This window comes from Glandiceps talaboti, chromosome 10, assembly GCF_964340395.1.
Source record: "Glandiceps talaboti chromosome 10, keGlaTala1.1, whole genome shotgun sequence".
NCBI classification, from domain to species: domain Eukaryota; kingdom Metazoa; phylum Hemichordata; class Enteropneusta; family Spengelidae; genus Glandiceps; species Glandiceps talaboti.
In genome coordinates this window covers 21,807,236-21,830,348 of record NC_135558.1, presented here as the reverse complement: position 1 = coordinate 21,830,348, position 23,113 = coordinate 21,807,236, and the positions used below count along the sequence as shown (strand labels likewise).

At 36.6% G+C, this 23,113-nt stretch overlaps 1 protein-coding gene across 1 annotated transcript; it reads right to left on the bottom strand.

Moving 5' to 3' along the window:
• Positions 1–292: 292 nt before the first annotated feature.
• LOC144441107 (WD repeat-containing protein 46-like) lies at positions 293–22,812 on the bottom strand. The gene is made up of 14 exons (XM_078130637.1): positions 22,771–22,812; positions 21,433–21,660; positions 21,194–21,306; positions 20,252–20,339; positions 14,698–14,864; positions 12,436–12,586; positions 9,987–10,122; positions 9,610–9,709; positions 7,188–7,341; positions 3,067–3,214; positions 2,827–2,921; positions 2,319–2,414; positions 1,155–1,262; positions 293–602 (listed from the first exon to the last, which is right to left on the bottom strand). The coding sequence occupies exons 1-14, from the start codon at positions 22,795–22,797 to the stop codon at positions 477–479; spliced, it is 1,737 nt and encodes a 578-aa protein (XP_077986763.1). The 5' UTR covers positions 22,798–22,812; the 3' UTR covers positions 293–476.
• Between the last annotated feature and the right edge of the window lie 301 nt (positions 22,813–23,113).

The following is a 23,113-nucleotide window of genomic DNA, read 5'->3' as shown; positions in this document are numbered from 1 at the left end:
CACACACACACACACACACACACACCACATAAATACATCACACCATATACAGTAATGCATCACATATTGTGTGACTACCAAGTATTGGCCATGGCATGGTATAATCATAGACAACACCAAGGTAGGAATGCCATATCTATCATACATATAGAGAAAGACACTCCAAAAAGCAAAACACCCCAAAAATATATTTAGGGGTGAAGCGTAAAGATGCAAACAAATTATTTTTCTATTTTCCATCCAGTTTTCACCTTTTTTGTTATTGTAATTAAAAGGTATCTAAAGACTGAAACACAGGTAAATACAGAAGATTCCTTTTATTTTCATTTCAGACATGCATGACATGCAGCATGGAATGTCATACATAATATAGATATATTTTGTTTTCCCATCAAAGTTTTGTGAGAAGAGATAATAAATCAGTCCCAAGTGAATGAGTTAGTTTGTCAATAACTCATTTTTGTGTGAAATATCTACTAGGTAGATTTCTTTTTAAATCTGTCAAGAACTGGTCTGGTGCCTTCTAAAATGTCTTCTCTTTCCATGGCTTTCCTAACTTTATCAGCTGCTTCCTTCTTGTCAATTTCTTTTCTCAATGTGTCCTGTAGTTGAAAATCATAGCAATACAAACTATTTTACTGGTAATGTTTTAGGTTAATTTGATAAGAAACAAAACAGAGTGTTATTCTCATTGTAAGACCATTTACAGTAGCCTCTCTTTCTAACAATAAATAAAACATTGTATTATAAATGGAACCATTGATAAATAACATGAACATATTTATAGTAACTTTTATTTCTATACTAAAAACAACTAATTTCTTTGTCAGCATATTCTGACCAAATTATCATTATGTTTTTATCAACCTGAAAGCGGAGTTCAAAGTTGATACATGAACGAACATTGGTGGCTACTCTTGTCCTCATCACAATATAGTGATGGTTTCCATACTTTACTTTAGTTGCATGACGTTGATTGCCCTTGTCAATATTTGGTTGAGATATCCAGATAAAGATATAATTGCTATAAGTCTGTATTCATGTTTAAGTCTATAATTCCAGTTTTACCATAACATTAAATCTAAAAATGTTAATTTTTTCTAATTCCATTTCAAGAAAATAATAGATGGTAATAATTAGAAAACAAATCTTACCCTCTTTCTCTCCTCAATCACTCCTTTCTTTCTCTTTTCTTTCTTTGATGCTGAACTTCGACCTTTCTTCTTAAACCTGGGTTCAAACTTGGCAGCTGGAATATAGCCCTGTTTGTTGAAATAGCGTATTTGATTAAAACCAGGAAAGTGACATTGGGATACATCAGAAAAAACAGGAAAGTGACATTAAGATATAGGAGAAACACCAGGAAATGACATAGGGAAATGGGGTGAGAACAAGAGAAAATGGTGCAGGAATATGGATAATTACCAGGAGAATGACATCAGGATATGGAAAGAAACCAGGAGAATGATGTGGGATATGGGAGGGATACCAGGAGAGTGACACTGGGATATGCGAGGGATACCAGGAGAGTCATTTCTAAACATTTCAGATGGACAGCTTTACTTTTCTGGCTCCATTTACAATACATCAACAAATATGTTACAATTCAATCAACAATTTTGTCATGTTTATTACAAGATACAGTTCTCAGATTGAACTCTAAGGGGAGATGGAGAAATCGGGGAATGCATTCGATTTGCACAATCATAATCAAGATTTATCGATCACAATCATGATTTCACATTTGATAACTACCAATGACAATTGTTATTGGTAATCAGTAATCATGTCTGAAACTATAAATGATGTGATTACAAGATGGCACACAATGTAATATAAGGAGATCACATGCACATGGCGGACGGCAAGTTAGATATTACAGACAGAAAATATATGTAAATAAATTGTGTTCGGTGAGATTAGTAATTTGTTATCATTGTAATCATTTTGACAATGTAAAATCGCTAAACTCATAGGAAAGGTTTGAAACTTTTTAAAAAAATGTTTACATGTAAATAATCATGATCATGATTCAGCATTTCAAGAAATGACATCAGTTTAATCAAAATCATGAATGTGCAAATTGAATGTGGTGCTGATAACTTACCATGATATCTCAGATTGAACTCTAGGGGGAGACAGACAAATCAGATAACTTACCTAGATATCTCAGATTGAACTCTAGGGGGAGACAGACAAATCAGATAACTTACCATGATATCTCAGATTGAACTCTAGGGGGAGACAGACAAATCAGATAACTTACCATGATATCTCAGATTGAACTCTCGGGGGAGACAGACAATCAGATAACTTACCAAGATATCTTTCTTTTCTTGTAATCTCTGTTCCATTGTGGCTGAGTCAACTTCTGATAATTTATTTGTATTCAAAGTGATCATTTCTGGTTGGATCTAAAATCAGTTTGAAAAAAAATATTCAATTATCTAATAATTGATTTTAATTAATTAATTAATTTTTTAATTCATCTGTTCTAAATCTGTGTTCAGTAGAATACAGTACTTATACTGCATCTATACTGTTATGTACCACAAGTCATCATGAAAGGCAAAAGAAAACATTGTGAAAATATAATTACCTACACCAATCTTCTTTCATAGTATCTCATGGCTTTGACAATTTAGTTAGTGCTATTCATGTTTCAATGAAATATCATAAACAGAATGTGCATTATTGATAAATGCAGTCATGTCATAAAATTGCCCAATGAATGCAAAAAGCATAATTCATTAAAAAGAAAACTATTAGTTCCTACCTGTACGGCACCACATTGATAAAGTCACCTAACTACAATATGATACACACCTTTTCCATTAAAGCCTTGACTTCCCATTCTCTGCGAGACTTTTTAGATTGGTAAGGATTGAGTTCTAATCCATCAAAGTTAGCTTCCCCAGCACCTAGTAATGGAAATACAAAACTGTTTAGATTGGTAAGGATTGAGTTCTAATCCATCAAAGTTAGCTTCCCCAGCACCATACAAATTCAATATATTGATATGAAGCATATACCTGATCATTTATCATTTATTTGTCCTTCACTTACCTGGTATAAGTAAACTTGCAAATCCCCTTTCATAAGTGATTCCTAAAACATCTTCATATGGACAAAACTGTAAACTTGTAATGTTGTTTTTTAATCTATGTATCATGTATGGTTTCTCTGTGCTTTTAACACATGCATCCTTGTACACCTGTTTGTACAGTAAAAAAGAAATAAATTTAAAGTCAACACTTTGTACATGAATATTTCATTTGTAAGATTGATAACTGTCACCTTTTGTAATCTTGTTGTTCATATCTTAACTTGGTTTCTGCTCTGATAAAATGTTGATAAACTGAAAACACAATAAACAAGCCATTGAGAATGACATAGTCCTATGATTGGGTTTTAAGGAATTATTACTACTCTGATCACGCAACAACACTTGTGAACCTAAATCAAACAGACTTAGATATGTTGTGTCTGCTTGTCAGACATGGAACATGCCTACAACAATAAAGGATTGGTCGGGTATGGGGGATCATATCAATATGAAAATGGATATGCAAATGTATGTCATAGAACACTGTCCTAATACCAACTCTGAATGAGATCTGTTCAAGCATGTCTGAGTTATGGCTTTGGACATGGAAAATTCACAAACAAAATGGCTGCCAGGCAGCCATATTGGATCGTATCATGACGAAAATGGATATGCACATGTATGTCATAGAACACTGTCCTAATACCAACTTCGAATGAGATCTGTTCAAGCATGTCTGAGTTATGGCTTTGAACATGGAAAATTTGCAAACAAAATGGCTGCCAGGCAGCCATATTGGATCGTATCACAATGAAAATGGATACGCACATGTATGTCATAGAACACTGTCCTAATACCAACTTTGAATGAGATCTGTTCAAGCATGTCTAAGTTATGGCTTTGGACATGAAAATTCACAAACAAAATGGCTGCCAGGCGGCCATATTGGATCGTATCATGACAACAATGAATATGCACATATATGCCATAGAACACTGTCCTAATACCAACTCTGAATGAGATCTGTGTGAGCATGTCTGAGTTATGGCTTTAGACAGGGAAAATTCGCAAACAAAATGGCTGCTAGGCGGCCATATTGGATCATATCATAAAACAAATTGACGTGCATATGTATGCCATAGCATGTTGCCCCTGTACCAAGTTTGAAAAAAATCGGTACAGGCATCTCCAAGAAACGGCTGCGGACGGACGGACGGACGGACGCACGGACACACGGACGCACAGACGGAACCCAATCCATAAGTCCCCGTTCCGGACTTCGTCCGCAGGGACTAATTAGACACACAGTGACTTGTATCGATTTTAATGTTATAATGCCTCGTCATTCTTAAAAAAAGACAAAATGTTTTCTAGCCATATGAAGTCTGTGTCCAATAAACCTGAACAATCATGGAAATGGCCGATGTCCAGTATTCCTAGTCTGATTACCAATGTGGTTTCTAACTACACCAAGTCTGGTCAATGTCCCTCAATCAGCACAAAAAGTTGTTCATCCAATCAGTGAACCCCAACTATTATAGTGTATAAGTAGCATTCTGAGCAGACAAATATACCATATTTGGACATTACATAACTGCCCCAAAAATAATAATTTTATGAGGGACTGTGATATTTGTTAGAATTTTGTAAATTAAATTGATTAACAAAGACATGATGTTAATGACTGTGTGGGTGGCTGAGGATGAATTTTAAATTGCACTTCATGCATCTCAGGACTTCTCGAGTAACAACTTTGACTATACTGTGAGTGCATGGAGGTGTAAATGGTAATGATACCGTATAGAAACTAGACTACAACTATCATGACCCAGAAAGCTTAGGAGTCTTCAGTATTTATGTTAATGCCTTATGCCTACAGTATACTATGTAAACGAAACTAGGCATGCAAAGACTCCCTAACTGTCATTGACTAGTCCAAAATGAGGTAACTGTCACTGACTAGTCCAAAATGAGGTAACTGTCATTGACTAGTCCAAAATGAGGTAACTGTCACTGACTAGTCCAAAATTAGGTAACTGTCATTGACTAGTCCAAAATTAGGTAACTGTCATTGACTAGTCCAAAATGAGGTAACTGTCACTGACTAGTCCAAAATGAGGTAACTGTCACTGACTAGTCCAAAATGAGGTAACTGTCAGTGACTAGTCCAAAATGAGGTTACTGTCACTGACTAGTCCAAAATGAGGTAACTGTCACTGACTAGTCCAAAATGAGGTAACTGTCACTGACTAGTCCAAAATGAGGTAACTGTCACTGACTAGTCCAAAATGAGGTAACTGTCACTGACTAGTCCAAAATGAGGTAACTGTCACTGACTAGTCCAAAATGAGGTAACTGTCACTGACTAGTCCAAAATGAGGTAACTGTCACTGACTAGTCCAAAATGAGGTAACTGTCACTGACTAGTCCAAAATGAGGTAACTGTCACTGACTAGTCCAAAATGAGGTAACTGTCATTAACTAGTCCAAAATGAGGTAACTGTCACTGACTAGTCCAAAATGAGGTAACTGTCATTGACTAGTCCAAAATGAGGTAACTGTCATTGACTAGTCCAAAATGAGGTAACTGTCACTGACTAGTCCAAAATGAGGTAACTGTCATTGACTAGTCCAAAATGAGGTAACTGTCACTGACTAGTCCAAAATGAGGTAACTGTCACTGACTAGTCCAAAATGAGGTAACTGTCACTGACTAGTCCAAAATGAGGTAACTGTCACTGACTAGTCCAAAATGAGGTAACTGTCATTAACTAGTCCAAAATGAGGTAACTGTCACTGACTAGTCCAAAATGAGGTAACTGTCATTGACTAGTCCAAAATGAGGTAACTGTCATTGACTAGTCCAAAATGCGGTAACTGTCATTGACTAGTCCAAAATGAGGTAACTGTCACTGACTAGTCCAAAATGAGGTAACTGTCACTGACTAGTCCAAAATGAGGTAACTGTCATTGACTAGTCCAAAATGAGGTAACTGTCATTAACTAGTCCAAAATGAGGTAACTGTCACTGACTAGTCCAAAATGAGGTAACTGTCACTGACTAGTCCAAAATGAGGTAACTGTCATTGACTAGTCCAAAATGAGGTAACTGTCACTGACTAGTCCAAAATGAGGTAACTGTCACTGACTAGTCCAAAATGAGGTAACTGTCACTGACTAGTCCAAAATGAGGTAACTGTCACTGACTAGTCCAAAATGAGGTAACTGTCACTGACTAGTCCAAAATGAGGTAACTGTAATTGACTAGTCCAAAATGAGGTAACTGTCACTGACTAGTCAAAAATGAGGTAACTGTCACTGACTAGTCCAAAATGAGGTAACTGTCACTGACTAGTCCAAAATGAGGTAACTGTCACTGACTAGTCCAAAATGAGGTAACTGTCACTGACTAGTCCAAAATGAGGTAACTGTCATTGACTAGTCCAAAATGAGGTAAGTGTCACTGACTAGTCCAAAATGAGGTAACTGTCACTGACTAGTCCAAAATGAGGTAACTGTCACTGACTAGTCCAAAATGAGGTAACTGTCACTGACTAGTCCAAAATGAGGTAACTGTCATTGACTAGTCCAAAATGAGGTAACTGTCACTGACTAGTCCAAAATGAGGTAACTGTCACTGACTAGTCCAAAATGCGGTAACTGTCACTGACTAGTCCAAAATGAGGTAACTGTCATTGACTAGTCCAAAATGAGGTAACTGTCATTGACTAGTCCAAAATGAGGTTATTGTCATTGATATTTCTATTTCCCCATCTAACCGAGTACCATTGTTCCTTTCCTACATGTGTTATGGCTACACATTCACATCAGGGCCGGTGAACGTTGCTTAACCATCCACTATCCATATGACACAATTTGATTAGTATAATGTAGTACTGTGGTTCATACAAATATGGAGTAATTAGACTGGATACTCATTGTTGAAACTTAAATGTAGCATTAAAATATAGAAGGAGCTCTCTTTACAGAATAAATTACCACTGAATTCTGTAGAATCTATCTTGAGGGGGAAGGGCAACATATGTCATTTTATTAACCAATCAAATTGTACATATGACAAGCATATTATAATTTGAAATACATATATTACCATCCTCTATTAGACATTGCTATTACTTACTTCAACAATATTACCACATGCTGCAGCTAGAAGACCTCTTTGACTAAAAGACAGTTCTGTAGCCCCTGTTGATATTTTATAGATTTGTAAAGGTTTGTATGTCCTGATGTCAAATATTTTCAGTCTCCTATCTTGTCCTGAGGTTGCCATATACCTACAATAGACAGACACAGTCGCTAGGAAATAACTCTTAAACTTTAAAAGATAGAGACAGACAGACAGACAGACTGACAGATGAGATGGGCAAGACAGACATACAGACAGATAATCAGAGACAGACAAGACAAGGCAGATAGAGAGGCAAGAAAGCCAGCCAGCCAGCCAGCCAGACAGGCATAACAGACAGACAGCTAGACAGACAGGCAAAATAGCCATACAGACAGGCAAACAAACAAACAAACAAACAGACTGACAAAGAAAGACAGGCAAGACAGACGACAGACAGGCAAGATAGCCATACACACAGACAGACGGACAAACAAACAAACAAACAAAGACAGGCAAGATAGGCAGACAAAATTAATACAAGCAAGACAGACATACAGACAGATAAACAGAGACAGTCAAGAAAGGACTTCTGACTTACCCCTGTTTTATCAATAGCTATAGATCTGACAGCTGATTTGTGGCATAAAATATATATCTGACTTACAGCCCTGTTTTATCAATAGCTATAGATCTGACGACTGATTTGTGGCATAAAATATATATCTGACTTACAGCCCTGTTTTATCAATAGCTATATATCTGACGACTGATTTGTGGCATAAAATATATATCTGACTTACAGCCCTGTTTTATCAATAGCTATAGATCTGACGACTGATTTGTGGCATAAAATATATATCTGACTTACAGCCCTGTTTTATCAATAGCTATAGATCTGACGACTGATTTGTGGCATAAAATATATATCTGACTTACAGCCCTGTTTTATCAATAGCTATAGATCTGACGACTGATTTGTGGCATAAAATATATATCTGACTTACAGCCCTGTTTTATCAATAGCTATAGATCTGACGACTGATTTGTGGCATAAAATATATATCTGACTTACAGCCCTGTTTTATCAATAGCTATAGATCTGACAGCTGATTTGTGGCATAAAATATATATCTGACTTACAGCCCTGTTTTATCAATAGCTATAGATCTGACGACTGATTTGTGGCATAAAATATATATCTGACTTACAGCCCTGTTTTATCAATAGCTATAGATCTGACGACTGATTTGTGGCATAAAATATATATCTGACTTACAGCCCTGTTTTATCAATAGCTATAGATCTGACGACTGATTTGTGGCATAAAATATATATCTGACTTACAGCCCTGTTTTATCAATAGCTATAGATCTGACGACTGATTTGTGGCATAAAATATATATCTGACTTACAGCCCTGTTTTATCAATAGCTATAGATCTGACGACTGATTTGTGGCATAAAATATATATCTGACTTACAGCCCTGTTTTATCAATAGCTATAGATCTGACGACTGATTTGTGGCATAAAATATATATCTGACTTACAGCCCTGTTTTATCAATAGCTATAGATCTGACAGCTGATTTGTGGCATAAAATATATATCTGACTTACAGCCCTGTTTTATCAATAGCTATAGATCTGACAGCTGATTTGTGGCATAAAATATATATCTGACTTACAGCCCTGTTTTATCAATAGCTATAGATCTGACGACTGATTTGTGGCATAAAATATATATCTGACTTACAGCCCTGTTTTATCAATAGCTATAGATCTGACGACTGATTTGTGGCATAAAATATATATCTGACTTACAGCCCTGTTTTATCAATAGCTATAGATCTGACGACTGATTTGTGGCATAAAATATATATCTGACTTACAGCCCTGTTTTATCAATAGCTATAGATCTGACGACTGATTTGTGGCATAAAATATATATCTGACTTACAGCCCTGTTTTATCAATAGCTATAGATCTGACGACTGATTTGTGGCATAAAATATATATCTGACTTACAGCCCTGTTTTATCAATAGCTATAGATCTGACAGCTGATTTGTGGCATAAAATATATATCTGACTTACAGCCCTGTTTTATCAATAGCTATAGATCTGACAGCTGATTTGTGGCATAAAATATATATCTGACTTACAGCCCTGTTTTATCAATAGCTATAGATCTGACGACTGATTTGTGGCATAAAATATATATCTGACTTACAGCCCTGTTTTATCAATAGCTATAGATCTGACAGCTGATTTGTGGCATAAAATATATATCTGACTTACAGCCCTGTTTTATCAATAGCTATAGATCTGACAGCTGATTTGTGGCATAAAACATATATATCTGACTTACAGTCCTGTTTTATCAATAGCTATAGATCTGACAGCTGATTTGTGGCATAAAATATATATCTGACTTACAGCCCTGTTTTATCAATAGCTATAGATCTGACAGCTGATTTGTGGCATAACGTTTTCACCAAAGGTTCTTTTACATTAGGACTCCATAGCGTTACTGTACCTGAAAATATAAACAAATCAAATATGTATCATTAAGTCTTGTACATATAACTTTAAATAAAAAATCAAAAGGGGAACATCACTCCAGGAAATACAGACATTTTTTATAAACTATGATTTTTGGAGATTCATTTCATGATTTTACATCACCTAAGGCTATAATTATTTGGGATTTCAGAGAAGGGGGGGAGGGGGACTGTGTTCTTTAATTGGGTGCTAAGTATTAAATGGTAGGAGATGTAGGGTTCTCTGGGTGGGTGCTTACATAACTATCTTACCATTAGGATGTCCCAAGTGTATAATAGCATTGGCTGAATTCTGAGTCATAACATTAAGTCTTCCTTGTCTTGTTGCTATTGTTAGGACTTCCTGACCTATTGAAGTATCCAAGTATTGCAGAAAACCTGTTGTACTCTGAAAAAGAAGATGAACATTTTGACATGAAGACTATAGACCTATACATTAAGCGACCAGTCAGACGGGGGGGGGGGGGGGGGGGGGGGGGGGGGGAGTTATTGTGTTTTGAATTTTGATGGAAGAAAAAATTCCATGAATCTACAGTGGTATAACCTTGTTTGAACTGTGGAATTTTTTCTTTTCCCCATTTTTTAAACATTACTTCACCTGGAGTGACGCTCAAACAACTTTACATATACACAATGCATTACATTGTCCGTCTGTCTGTGTGTAAATATCATATATCGCGAGGGGGGTGGGGGTCACTATGTTTTAGAATTGAGTGACAGGGGAGTCAGCCTGTTTTCAGTTTTACAGATGGGGGAGGGGGTCAGTGACTTTACATTGGCCAGATGGAAAAATCCATGCCTCCCCCCACACACACACACTGACTAAGTATATATGTAACACACTATTCCGTACATCGTCATCATATAAGATTGTGTCACTGAAGTCGAGTGGCTGTGCCTTAATTCACGGCGGCAAAAAAAAGGTGAATCTCTAACGAAATTTTAGAGAATAGTAGATGTGTGCGTGAAGTAATATTTTGAGCACACCCTGGAAAGCTCTGTTTTGTGTCTGTCGGGCAGATCCCGCAAACTTACAGATTTTTCAACAGAGCCTAAAGAATTGTTGCGTTTAGACTTGTGGTAATACTACCGCATTGACTTGTGTACTAAGCGCTATCTCATGTGATCCGTAGTACCTTAGTACGGAATGGTGAGGTAGAATGTAGATTCACCATTAATGCTACTGTAAATAATAACAAGTATCAGAGCTAAACAGTAGATATTGTGAAATTACCATAATCAGCATTATATTTTTCTCCAAATCTATCATCTGAAGTTTTTTTTTTTCACTATCTATTGCACATTTAGACAGGAAAATTCATTGGTATGGGGGGGGGGGGGGGGGGTTAAACCATTTTAGTTCTCATCCTACAAAATAGCACCAAAGGTATTGTAGCACAACTACACATTTTTTGTTATATTTATCTGGTTACCTATCCAGCCCTGTTGTTACCTTTACCATATATGCATAATTGGCTGTTGCTATGGGCATGTTGCTAGGCATATTTGCATTCCCCTTTTAAATACATTTAGACCCCTTTAGATACCTTGTATATGTATTTATCTACTTGCCTAACCATCCCTGTTGTTATCTACCATCATTTGGTTGTTGCTATGGGCATGGTCTTGTTGTTTTGGGTATATTTGCATACATTTTTTGAATATTTATTCACTTGTCTATTAATTCATATGGTTATCTTTGCAATATAAACCCCATTTGGCTGTTGCTATGGGCATGGTCTTGTTGCTATGGATATTTGCTTACTTTTTAATCTTTATTAACTTACTTACCCATCCATGTTGTTATCGTTGTAATATGCATCATCATTTCATGATGAATGAATAAATGAATGGAGACATGATTTAAAAGAAATTGGTGGCAACAAATAAATACTACAAAGTGTCTGATAATGCAGGGAATCGCTGAATTTCAGTAACTGAACCTGAAGACCAAGGGCTAGGTCAAAGGTCAATGTCTAAAAAGAAAAGTTTAAACCTGGCAATATAGGGGTAGACACTTTAACATAGTCTCCATGTATCAACATTTTTTAGTTAATTTGTAAATCATGACTGTTCAATACAACAGAAAGTACAGACATATTAACTCATATTTTACCATGATGATGATCTAAAACTTAAAAGGAGCTCCAAATGCAGCCTTTTCGATTCCTTTGACTCCCCTCCCCCTCCCCCACCACACAGACTGGTGACTTTGTTGGGGCTGACCATTTTAACTGTCATTAGACAGAGTAACTAAACCCCCCCCCCCTTACATAGCCAGAGCTAACCTTGAAATATAGTGATTGTTTACTACAAATATGGCTGCCATCCAGTAAAAATAACATGAGCCCCAAAAATAATGCTTGTGTATGCTTCTTTTCTTCAATATTACTTGTAAAACATGATTTAATTGAAATTGACAATATGTAAACACCACAATGTGTCTCTGTGATAGGCAGGAATTGGCTTGATTTTGATAATTAGCACTGAAGGTCAAGGTTAAAGGTCAATGTCTCCAAAGATAGCTTGTATCTGGTAATATGGGGGTAGACACTTGAATAGAGTGTCTGTGCATTTACGCATGCATGCACACATGGATGCACAGACAGGCAGAACCCATTGTAATAGCATTCCCTTCCGTGGAGGGGGGGGGGGTGTAATGAATACATACTGACGTTGCTAGGAGGAAATGAATACATACTGATGTTGCTAGGAGGAAATGGTACGGAAGGAATTCCATCTGTAAAACTTCATGGAACGCTTTGACACAATGTAACTCTGTTCCCTGGTTATCATATATATACAACCATTTCTTCTGTGCTACTGCTAGCATTGTTTCTAAATGTAACCATCTGTAGGGTAACAAGAAAATCTGGTGCTTTTAGTGTGTACGTTATCATGATATGAATACATTAATAAATGTGAGCAAGAAAGCATTGTGCATATGAAAATAAAACATATATGAATACAGACAACACTAACAATGTGAATGATACAATATTGACATGAAATATATAGATGACTATCAGCATAATTATCAAATACTAATGTGCCACATTAATGAAAGTTATTAATAATAAACAAAGTTAACAATCAAAAGTATAAATATGAACACATCTAAACCTTTTTTTGAAACTTTTCTAGCTTAAGAAATAAGATTGTTTTTCCTAAAATAACTATGTACTTACTCCAGGAGTGAGGACCTCAGAAACCTGATTGACCTCTCCTAAAACCACTGGGTATTTATGCTAGGTGCAATCTTGACTTGACTTGTGACCAAGTACTGAATTTGACTACATGACTGACATATTTAGGCAGTTCCAGGTATCAATTGAGCCTTACTTAGGTAGTTCCAGGTATCAATTGAGCCTTACTTAGGTAGTTCCAGGTATCAATTGAGCCTTACTTAGGTAGTCCCAGGTATCAATTGAGCCTTACTTAGATAGTTCCAGGTATCAATTGAGCCTTACTTAGGTAGTCCCAGGTATCAATTGAGCCTTAATTAGGTAGTCCCAGGTATCAATTGAGCCTTACTTAGGTAGTCCCAGGTATCAATTGAGCCCTACTTAGGTAGTCCCAGGTATCAATTGAGCCTTACTTAGATAGTTCTAGGTATCAATTGAGCCTTACTTAGGTAGTCCAGGTATTAATTGAGCCTTACTTAGATAGTTCCAGGTATCAATTGAGCCTTACTTAGGTAGTCCTAGGTATCAATTGAGCCTTACTTAGATAGTTCCAGGTATCAATTGAGCCTTACTTAGGTAGTTCCAGGTATCAATTGAGCCTTACTTAGGTAGTCCCAGGTATCAATTGAGCCTTACTTAGGTAGTCCCAGGTATCAATTGAGCCTTACTTAGGTAGTTCCAGGTATCAATTGAGCCTTACTTAGGTAGTCCCAGGTATCAATTGAGCCTTACTTAGATAGTTCCAGGTATCAATTGAGCCTTACTTAGGTAGTCCTAGGTAACAATTGAGCCTTACTTAGGTAGTTCCAGTTATCAATTGAGCCTTACTTAGGTAGTCCCAGGTATCAATTGAGCCTTACTTAGGTAGTTCCAGGTATCAATTGAGCCTTACTTAGGTAGTCCTAGGTATCAACTGAGCCTTTATATTTAGGTAGTCCCAGGTATCAATTGAGCTTTACTTAGGTAGGCCCAGGTATCAATTGAGCTTTACTTAGGTAGTCCCAGGTATCAATTGAGCCTTACTTAGGTAGTCCCAGGTATCAATTGAACCTTACTTAGATAGTCCCAGGTATCAATTGAGCTTTACTTAGGTAGTCCCAGGTATCAATTGAGCCTTACTAAGGTAGTCCCAGGTATCAATTGAGCCTTACTTAGGTAGTCCTAGGTATCAACTGAGCCTTTATATTTAGGTAGTCCCAGGTATCAATTGAGCCTTACTTAGGTAGTCCCAGGTATCAATTGAGCCTTACTTAGATAGTCCCAGGTATCAATTGAGCTTTACTTAGGTAGTCCCAGGTATCAATTGAACCTTACTTAGATAGTCCCAGGTATCAATTGAGCTTTACTTAGGTAGTCCCAGGTATCAATTGAACCTTACTTAGATAGTCCCAGGTATCAACTGAGCATTTATACATGTACTTAGGTAGTCCCAGGTATCAATTGACCCTTACTTAGGTAGTCCTAGGTATCAATTGAACCTTACTTAGGTAGTCCCAGACATCAATTGAACCTTACTTAGGTAGTCCTAGGTGTCAATTGAGCCTTACTTAGGTAGTCCCAGGTATCAATTGAACCTTACTTAGGTAGTCCTAGGTATCAATTGAGCCTTTATACTTAAGTAGTCCCACTATCAATTGAGCTTTACTTAGATAGTCACATGTATCAATTGAACCTTACTTAGGTAGTCCTAGGTATCAACTGAGTCTTACTTGGGTATCAACTGAGGTTGGATACCTTGGACTACATACACCCAGCATAAAGATTGAAACTGAACTTACTGGACATCTCTTATTGTTTCCATGACATTAATTTCAAAGGTCAAGTTTTTGGTGACCCAATCTATTGCTGCAAGATGACCCTTTCTTCCACCAAGGAGAAGATGTCGACCATTCCTGGTGTAGTCAAGTTGATATGGTCCAAACTGGTTCAATGTCAATTCAAAATACTAGAAAGAAAAAAGAAAGAAAGTTGTCTTACACTATACTTTCATCTTTGACAATACAATACTTATTTTGTCTATATATACAGAATTGTCAGTATCACTATATTTATAAATACCTGGAATAACTCTTTTAATAACCATGCTTTTTGATAAATATTATTAAACATACAATAATCTAGATTCTATGTCCGTCATTCATTTAGGCTATTATCTACAACTCACAGCCTAGATTCTATGTGTGTCATTGATTTGGGCTATTACCCACAACTCACAGCCTAGATTCCATACTTGTCATTGATTTGGGCTATTACCCACAATTCACAGCCTAGATTCCATACTTGTCATTGATTTGGGCTATTACCCACAATTCACAGCCTAGATTCTATGTGTGTCATTGATTTGCGCTATTACCCACAACTCACAGCCTAGATTCCATACTTGTCATTGATTTGGGCTATTACCCACAATTCACAGCCCAGATTCCATACTTGTCATTGATTTGGGCTATTACCCACAATTCACAGCCTAGATTCCATACTTGTCATTGATTTGGGCTATTACCCACAATTCACAGCCTAGATTCCATACTTGTCATTGATTTGGGCTATTACCCACAATTCACAGCCTAGATTCCATACTTGTCATTGATTTGGGCTATAACCCACAATTCACAGCCTAGATTCCATACTTGTCATTGATTTGGGCTAATACCCACAATTCACAGCCTAGATTCTATGTGTGTCATTGATTTGGGCTATTATCCTCAATTCATAGCCTAGATTCCATACTTGTCATTGATTTGGGCAATTACCCACAATTCATAGCCTAGATTCCATACTTGTCATTGATTTGGGCTAATACCCACAATTCACAGCCTAGATTCTATGTGTGTCATTGATTTGGGCTTTTGTTTGTTATGAAGTGTTGGAGGTGATCGGTCCTGAATATCTTTCTCATCTTCTTCATCTTTATGCTCCCCAAAGACAACTTAGGTCTTCTTATGACACCTGCATCCTTAAGATACCAATTTATGTTGTGAGTTGTGGGTATACTACAAGTATACAATCTATGTTGTGAGTTGTGGGTATACTACAAGTATACAATCTATGTTGTGAGTTGTGGGTATACTACAAGTATACAATTTAGGCTGTGAGTTGTGGGTATACTACAAGTATACAATATAGGCTGTGAGTTGTGGGTATACTATAAGTATACAATTTAGGTTGTGAGTTGTGGGTATACTACAAGTATACAATATAGGCTGTGAGTTGTGGGTATACTACAAGTATACAATCTATGTTGTGAGTTGTGGGTATACTACAAGTATACAATTTAGGCTGTGAGTTGTGGGTATACTACAAGTATACAATATAGGCTGTGAGTTGTGGGTATACTATAAGTATACAATTTAGGTTGTGAGTTGTGGGTATACTACAAGTATACAATATAGGCTGTGAGTTGTGGGTATACTACAAGTATACAATTTAGGCTGTGAGTTGTGGGTATACTACAAGTATACAATCTAGGCTGTGAGTTGTGGGTATACTACAAGTATACAATCTAGGCTGTGAGTTGTGGGTATACTACAAGTATACAATCTAGGCTGTGAGTTGTGGGTATACTACAAGTATACAATCTAGGCTGTGAGTTGTGGGTATACTACAAGTATACAATCTAGGCTGTGAGTTGTGGGTATACTACAAGTATACAATCTAGGCTGTGAGTTGTGGGTATACTACAAGTATACAATCTAGGCTGTGAGTTGTGGGTATACTACAAGTATACAATTTAGGCTGTGAGTTGTGGGTATACTACAAGTATACAATCTAGGTTGTGAGTTGTGGGTATACTACAAGTATACAATTTAGGCTGTGAGTTGTGGGTATACTACAAGTATACAATCTAGGCTGTGAGTTGTGGGTATACTACAAATATACAATCTAGGTTGTGAGTTGTGGGTATACTACAAGTATACAATTTAGGCTGTGAGTTGTGGGTATACTACAAGTATACAATTTAGGCTTTGAGTTGTGGGTATACTACAAGTATACAATCTAGGCTGTGAGTTGTGGGTATACTATAAGTATACAATTTAGGTTGTGAGTTGTGGGTATACTACAAGTATACAATTTAGGCTGTGAGTTGTGGGTATACTACAAGTATACAATCTAGGTTGTGAGTTGTGGGTATACTACAAGTATACAATTTAGGTTGTGAGTTGTGGGTATACTACAAGTATACAATCTAGGCTGTGAGTTGTGGGTATACTACAAGTATACAATTTAGGCTGTGAGTTGTGGGTATACTACAAGTATACAATTTAGGCTGTGAGTTGTGGGTATACTACAAGTATACAATCTAGGTTGTGAGTTGTGGGTATACTACAAGTATACAATCTAGGCTGTGAGTTGTGGGTATACTACAAGTATACAATTTAGGCTGTGAGTTGTGGGTATACTACAAGTATACAATCTAGGTTGTGAGTTGTGGGTATACTACAAGTATACAATTTAGGCTGTGAGTTGTGGGTATACTACAAGTATACAATCTAGGCTGTGAGTTGTGGGTATACTACAAGTATACAATTTAGGCTGTGAGTTGTGGGTATACTATAAGTATACAATTTAGGTTGTGAGTTGTGGGTATACTACAAGTATACAATCTAGGTTGTGAGTTGTGGGTATACTATAAGTATACAATTTAGGCTGTGAGTTGTGGGTATACTATAAGTATATAATTTAGGTTGTGAGTTGTGGGTATACTACAAGTATACAATCTAGGTTGTCAGTTGTGGGTATACTATAAGTATACAATTTAGGTTGTGAGTTGTGGGTATACTACAAGTATACAATCTAGGTTGTCAGTTGTGGGTATACTATAAGTATACAATTTAGGCTGTGAGTTGTGGGTATACTACAAGTATACAATCTAGGTTGTCAGTTGTGGGTATACTATAAGTATACAATTTAGGTTGTGAGTTGTGGGTATACTACAAGTATACAATCTAGGCTGCGAGTTGTGGGTATACTACAAGTATACAATCTAGGCTGTGAGTTGTGGGTATACTATAAGTATACAATCTAGGTTGTGAGTTGTGGGTATACTACAAGTATACAATTTAGGTTGTGGGTTGTGGGTATACTACAAGTATACAATCTAGGTTGTCAGTTGTGGGTATACTATAAGTATACAATATAGGTTGTGAGTTGTGGGTATACTACAAGTATACAATTTAGGCTGTGAGTTGTGGGTATACTACAAGTATACAATTTAGGCTGTGAGTTGTGGGTATACTACAAGTATACAATTTAGGCTGTGAGTTGTGGGTATACTACAAGTATACAATTTAGGCTGTGAGTTGTGGGTATACTACAAGTATACAATTTAGGCTGTGAGTTGTGGGTATACTACAAGTATACAATCTAGGCTGTGAGTTGTGGGTATACTACAAGTATACAATCTAGGTTGTCAGTTGTGGGTATACTATAAGTATACAATTTAGGTTGTGAGTTGTGGGTATACTACAAGTATACAATCTAGGTTGTCAGTTGTGGGTATACTATAAGTATACAATTTAGGCTGTGAGTTGTGGGTATACTACAAGTATACAATCTAGGTTGTCAGTTGTGGGTATACTATAAGTATACAATTTAGGTTGTGAGTTGTGGGTATACTACAAGTATACAATCTAGGCTGCGAGTTGTGGGTATACTACAAGTATACAATCTAGGCTGTGAGTTGTGGGTATACTATAAGTATACAATCTAGGTTGTGAGTTGTGGGTATACTACAAGTATACAATTTAGGTTGTGGGTTGTGGGTATACTACAAGTATACAATCTAGGTTGTGAGTTGTGGGTATACTATAAGTATACAATATAGGTTGTGAGTTGTGGGTATACTACAAGTATACAATTTAGGCTGTGAGTTGTGGGTATACTACAAGTATACAATTTAGGCTGTGAGTTGTGGGTATACTACAAGTATACAATTTAGGCTGTGAGTTGTGGGTATACTACAAGTATACAATTTAGGCTGTGAGTTGTGGGTATACTACAAGTATACAATTTAGGCTGTGAGTTGTGGGTATACTACAAGTATACAATTTAGGCTGTGAGTTGTGGGTATACTACAAGTATACAATTTAGGCTGTGAGTTGTGGGTATACTACAAGTATACAATTTAGGCTGTGAGTTGTGGGTATACTACAAGTATACAATCTAGGCTGTGAGTTGTGGGTATACTACAAGTATACAATCTAGGTTGTCAGTTGTGGGTATACTATAAGTATACAATTTAGGTTGTGAGTTGTGGGTATACTACAAGTATACAATCTAGGTTGTCAGTTGTGGGTATACTATAAGTATACAATTTAGGCTGTGAGTTGTGGGTATACTACAAGTATACAATCTAGGTTGTCAGTTGTGGGTATACTATAAGTATACAATTTAGGTTGTGAGTTGTGGGTATACTACAAGTATACAATCTAGGCTGCGAGTTGTGGGTATACTACAAGTATACAATCTAGGCTGTGAGTTGTGGGTATACTATAAGTATACAATCTAGGTTGTGAGTTGTGGGTATACTACAAGTATACAATTTAGGTTGTGGGTTGTGGGTATACTACAAGTATACAATCTAGGTTGTGAGTTGTGGGTATACTATAAGTATACAATATAGGTTGTGAGTTGTGGGTATACTACAAGTATACAATTTAGGCTGTGAGTTGTGGGTATACTACAAGTATACAATTTAGGCTGTGAGTTGTGGGTATACTACAAGTATACAATTTAGGCTGTGAGTTGTGGGTATACTACAAGTATACAATTTAGGCTGTGAGTTGTGGGTATACTACAAGTATACAATTTAGGCTGTGAGTTGTGGGTATACTACAAGTATACAATCTAGGCTGTGAGTTGTGGGTATACTACAAGTATACAATCTAGGCTGTGAGTTGTGGGTATACTATAAGTATACAATCTAGGTTTTGAGTTGTGGGTATACTACAAGTATACAATTTAGGTTGTGAGTTGTGGGTATACTATAAGTATACAATTTAGGTTGTGGGTTGTGGGTATACTACAAGTATACAATCTAGGCTGTGAGTTGTAGGTATACTACAAGTATACAATCTAGGTTGTGAGTTGTGGGTATACTACAAGTATACAATCTAGGCTGTGAGTTGTGGGTATACTACAAGTATTATAATTACAATGAATATGAAATGAATCACACAAAGCCTGGTTTGACTCGAGACTAAATATATATGTTATAATCAAATGCTAGGAGAATATGTCTTATCAACCAAAGCCAAATGGACCATTGAAACCAACTACAATGTACCAGTACTTACTTTTTGTGCACTGGCTATATAGAGTACCAGTACTTACTTTTTGTGCACTGGCTATATCTACTGCTGCTGCTATATCTGTCTGTGCAATTTTAAATGTTTCTTCACCCTCATCAGCTTCAAGAAACCTTTGAAATGGAAGTAGGGGTAAGATAACAGACCATCAAAAAAGTTAACAGTATAATTCAAAACCTACCAAAGAACATTTTCTTTAGCCATGATAGTTCCTATAATGCCAATGTTTGATGTACATTACAACAACAATGTAAGGGTAGTTTTCATATCAAGTAAATGTACTGTTGACATTGTACCACTTTCTTTCACTGTTAATTTGGCAAAAGAAAACACCAAAATAACACACACACACACACACACACACACACACACACACACACACACACACACACACACACACACACACACACACACACACACACACACACACACACACACACACACACACACACACACACACACACACACACACACACACAGAGAGAGACGCCGGGCGATCCCTATAGCACTACTGAACATCAGTTCAGTTGTGCTAACAAAAACTGATGGTTCACAAAGAGCAACTTGTGTCACTTGGTAACTTTCAGTGTATCTTGAAACAAAAGAGACCCTTGCTGCCTACATGAGATTGATGATTGAGCTCATAATCCCCCTATTAACACCTCAGAACAATCCCCCCCACACACACACACACCTCATCCCCATTGATTTGTTTCTTACTTGTCTGTGAATAAACTAAGGTGAAAATCAAAGGACAAATTACACAAAGAATTTATCCCGCTATTTCAAAAAACTCTAATCTGATTTGCATGACATATCTAACACAATAATGAAACTGAAATATGAAAAACTACAAATAAAAAGTATAATTTAGTTTGCTATGTACATGTTTTCTCAGAATCAATCGAACTATACTGTTTCCCATCAAGTTGTTCCAATACTAGTAACATTTAAAGATTTCTCTTACCCGGTATCTTCTGTGAGGAGTAATTCAGATCTTGCAGCTCTTTCTACGGCTTCTTCAAATGTATCCTCTATTTGTTGTAAAACTCTTTTATGTCTCATGTCTTGAATTGTTTCCTAAATAAAACACATTAACCACCATTATATCCACCAAACAAACAAACATGGGGTCGATGGCGTGAAACATGCAATCTAAAGACTCAAAAGATAAAGACATATTTGTAAGAAAATCATGATATTTACCTTCTTTGTGTCTACTTTATCTCCCCTAGAATATTTCTTAACTTTTTCTTTAGGAACTGGTACAGGCCCTTCAAATGGATCAGCACTGCCCCTTTTGATCTCACCAGTGTCCTCTATACTTCTCTTCTTTTTGTTTCCTTTTCTCCTTTTAACGTCATCATCATCATCATCATCATGTACTGATTGTTTGCTAGATGGAGTAGTTTCTACATAATACCTTACAGTCTTCTGAAATATTTTTAAAAGACAAACCCATGATGTGAGTTCAAGTATGGCATACTTACAAATGTAGGCTATTTGCATGAGTGTTTGCAGTGTTCTCTACAGCAGTAGTTTCATGAGTGTAGTGAGTGAAAGTGCAGCAGGAAACACTGCAAGCATGAGTGCAATTACCCCTAAGTACCCATGCAGTTAATGATTACATCATTTAATGTACAAAGAATGGTTGCTTACATATAGGTATGCAAAAACTCATGGATCCTCTGAATATTGGGTCTTGGCAGCTCTGCAATTAATGTTGGAGTTAGGAAATGTCCGATTTTTTGGCGGGTAAGGTGTAATTTTGAAAAAAAATCGACACAACTTTGCAGTTCAGTTCTGAATCACTTCCGTCTATTTGTGGTAATGTTACAGGAATTGTAGCGTTTGCTTCAAGTTAAACATCGGAAGGAAAAAAAACACAAAACCAGAAGGAAAAGCCCTCAAAATTGCAACAGATGCTACAATTATAGCGGTTGTACTACTTGTAGCAACACTACCAACTGACCAATGGCCTTTATTAGCTGTAGAAATTGTTTGTGTTTTTCATTGTCATATATTGTATTCATATATTGTTTTGTCGTGTATTTGCTTTTCTTAACTAATTGTTTACATTTTATTTTATTTAACTAGGCAAACATAAGACAGTGTCTGTAGTTGATTTGTTGTGTTCTTGTCAAGTTGTTGATTTAAATAAATGATACTAATTACTATTGTGCATACATGTACGGTACCACTATTTCAAAGGTATATTTCCTGAAGGACCAGAAGAAACGTATGGGGAATTCTTAGTAATTTACGTCGATCACTGGTACCATGCATCATGTGAACAATAATTCAACGACCTTCGATAAAAGCTTTTGAATAATATTTGGGACGTGAACACACATTGACACACGTACACACGTGCTAAAACACAAGTTACATTCGTACTTCCGGTATTGCTTAATGCACATCAATTCAAACTGACGACAGGCACTCAGGTGGTAAGATTTTACATTTCATAGACAGTGTGGATCTTAGCTATTATAATGGCAAATCTCTATACCAATTAATCGTTCGAAAAGCAAGAAAACTTACTTTTTTGTTTGGTTTCGCTTCTTGCATGCTGTCTGCCTTGTCGAGGGCTGCCATTTTGAATATTTGCTTGTTTGTTAATCTAATATCTCAAGTGCCAGTGGTCTGTAAAGCATCGTCAACGAAATAAAATGTACAATTTTACATTTGTAAGGTTTTATTTTGAAATAAATACTATTACACACCTTCTCCTGAAAAAAATGAAGCGTAATCCATAACTTTGGGCGAGTTTCATCTTCGGGCTTGTTCGGTATCATTCGGTTACCAGCTACATAGCCGCAAAATGCCTTTTATGGCAACACGCGCCAAATGTGAATGTTTGGGATACCATTGGCGCTCACACTGT

What these genes read in the sequence shown, in the direction of transcription:
- LOC144441107 (XM_078130637.1), bottom strand. Translation starts at nt 22,797, where the DNA reads ATGCAAGAAGCGAAACCAAACAAAAAA. An exon ending in GAAACAATAAGAGATGTCCA is followed by an intron (nt 12,587 to 14,697) that starts GTAAGTTCAGTT and finishes GTTACCCTACAG; the next exon opens with ATGGTTACATTTAGAAACAA. An exon ending in TGCAAGTTTACTTATACCAG is followed by an intron (nt 2,922 to 3,066) that starts GTAAGTGAAGGA and finishes TTCCATTACTAG; the next exon opens with GTGCTGGGGAAGCTAACTTT.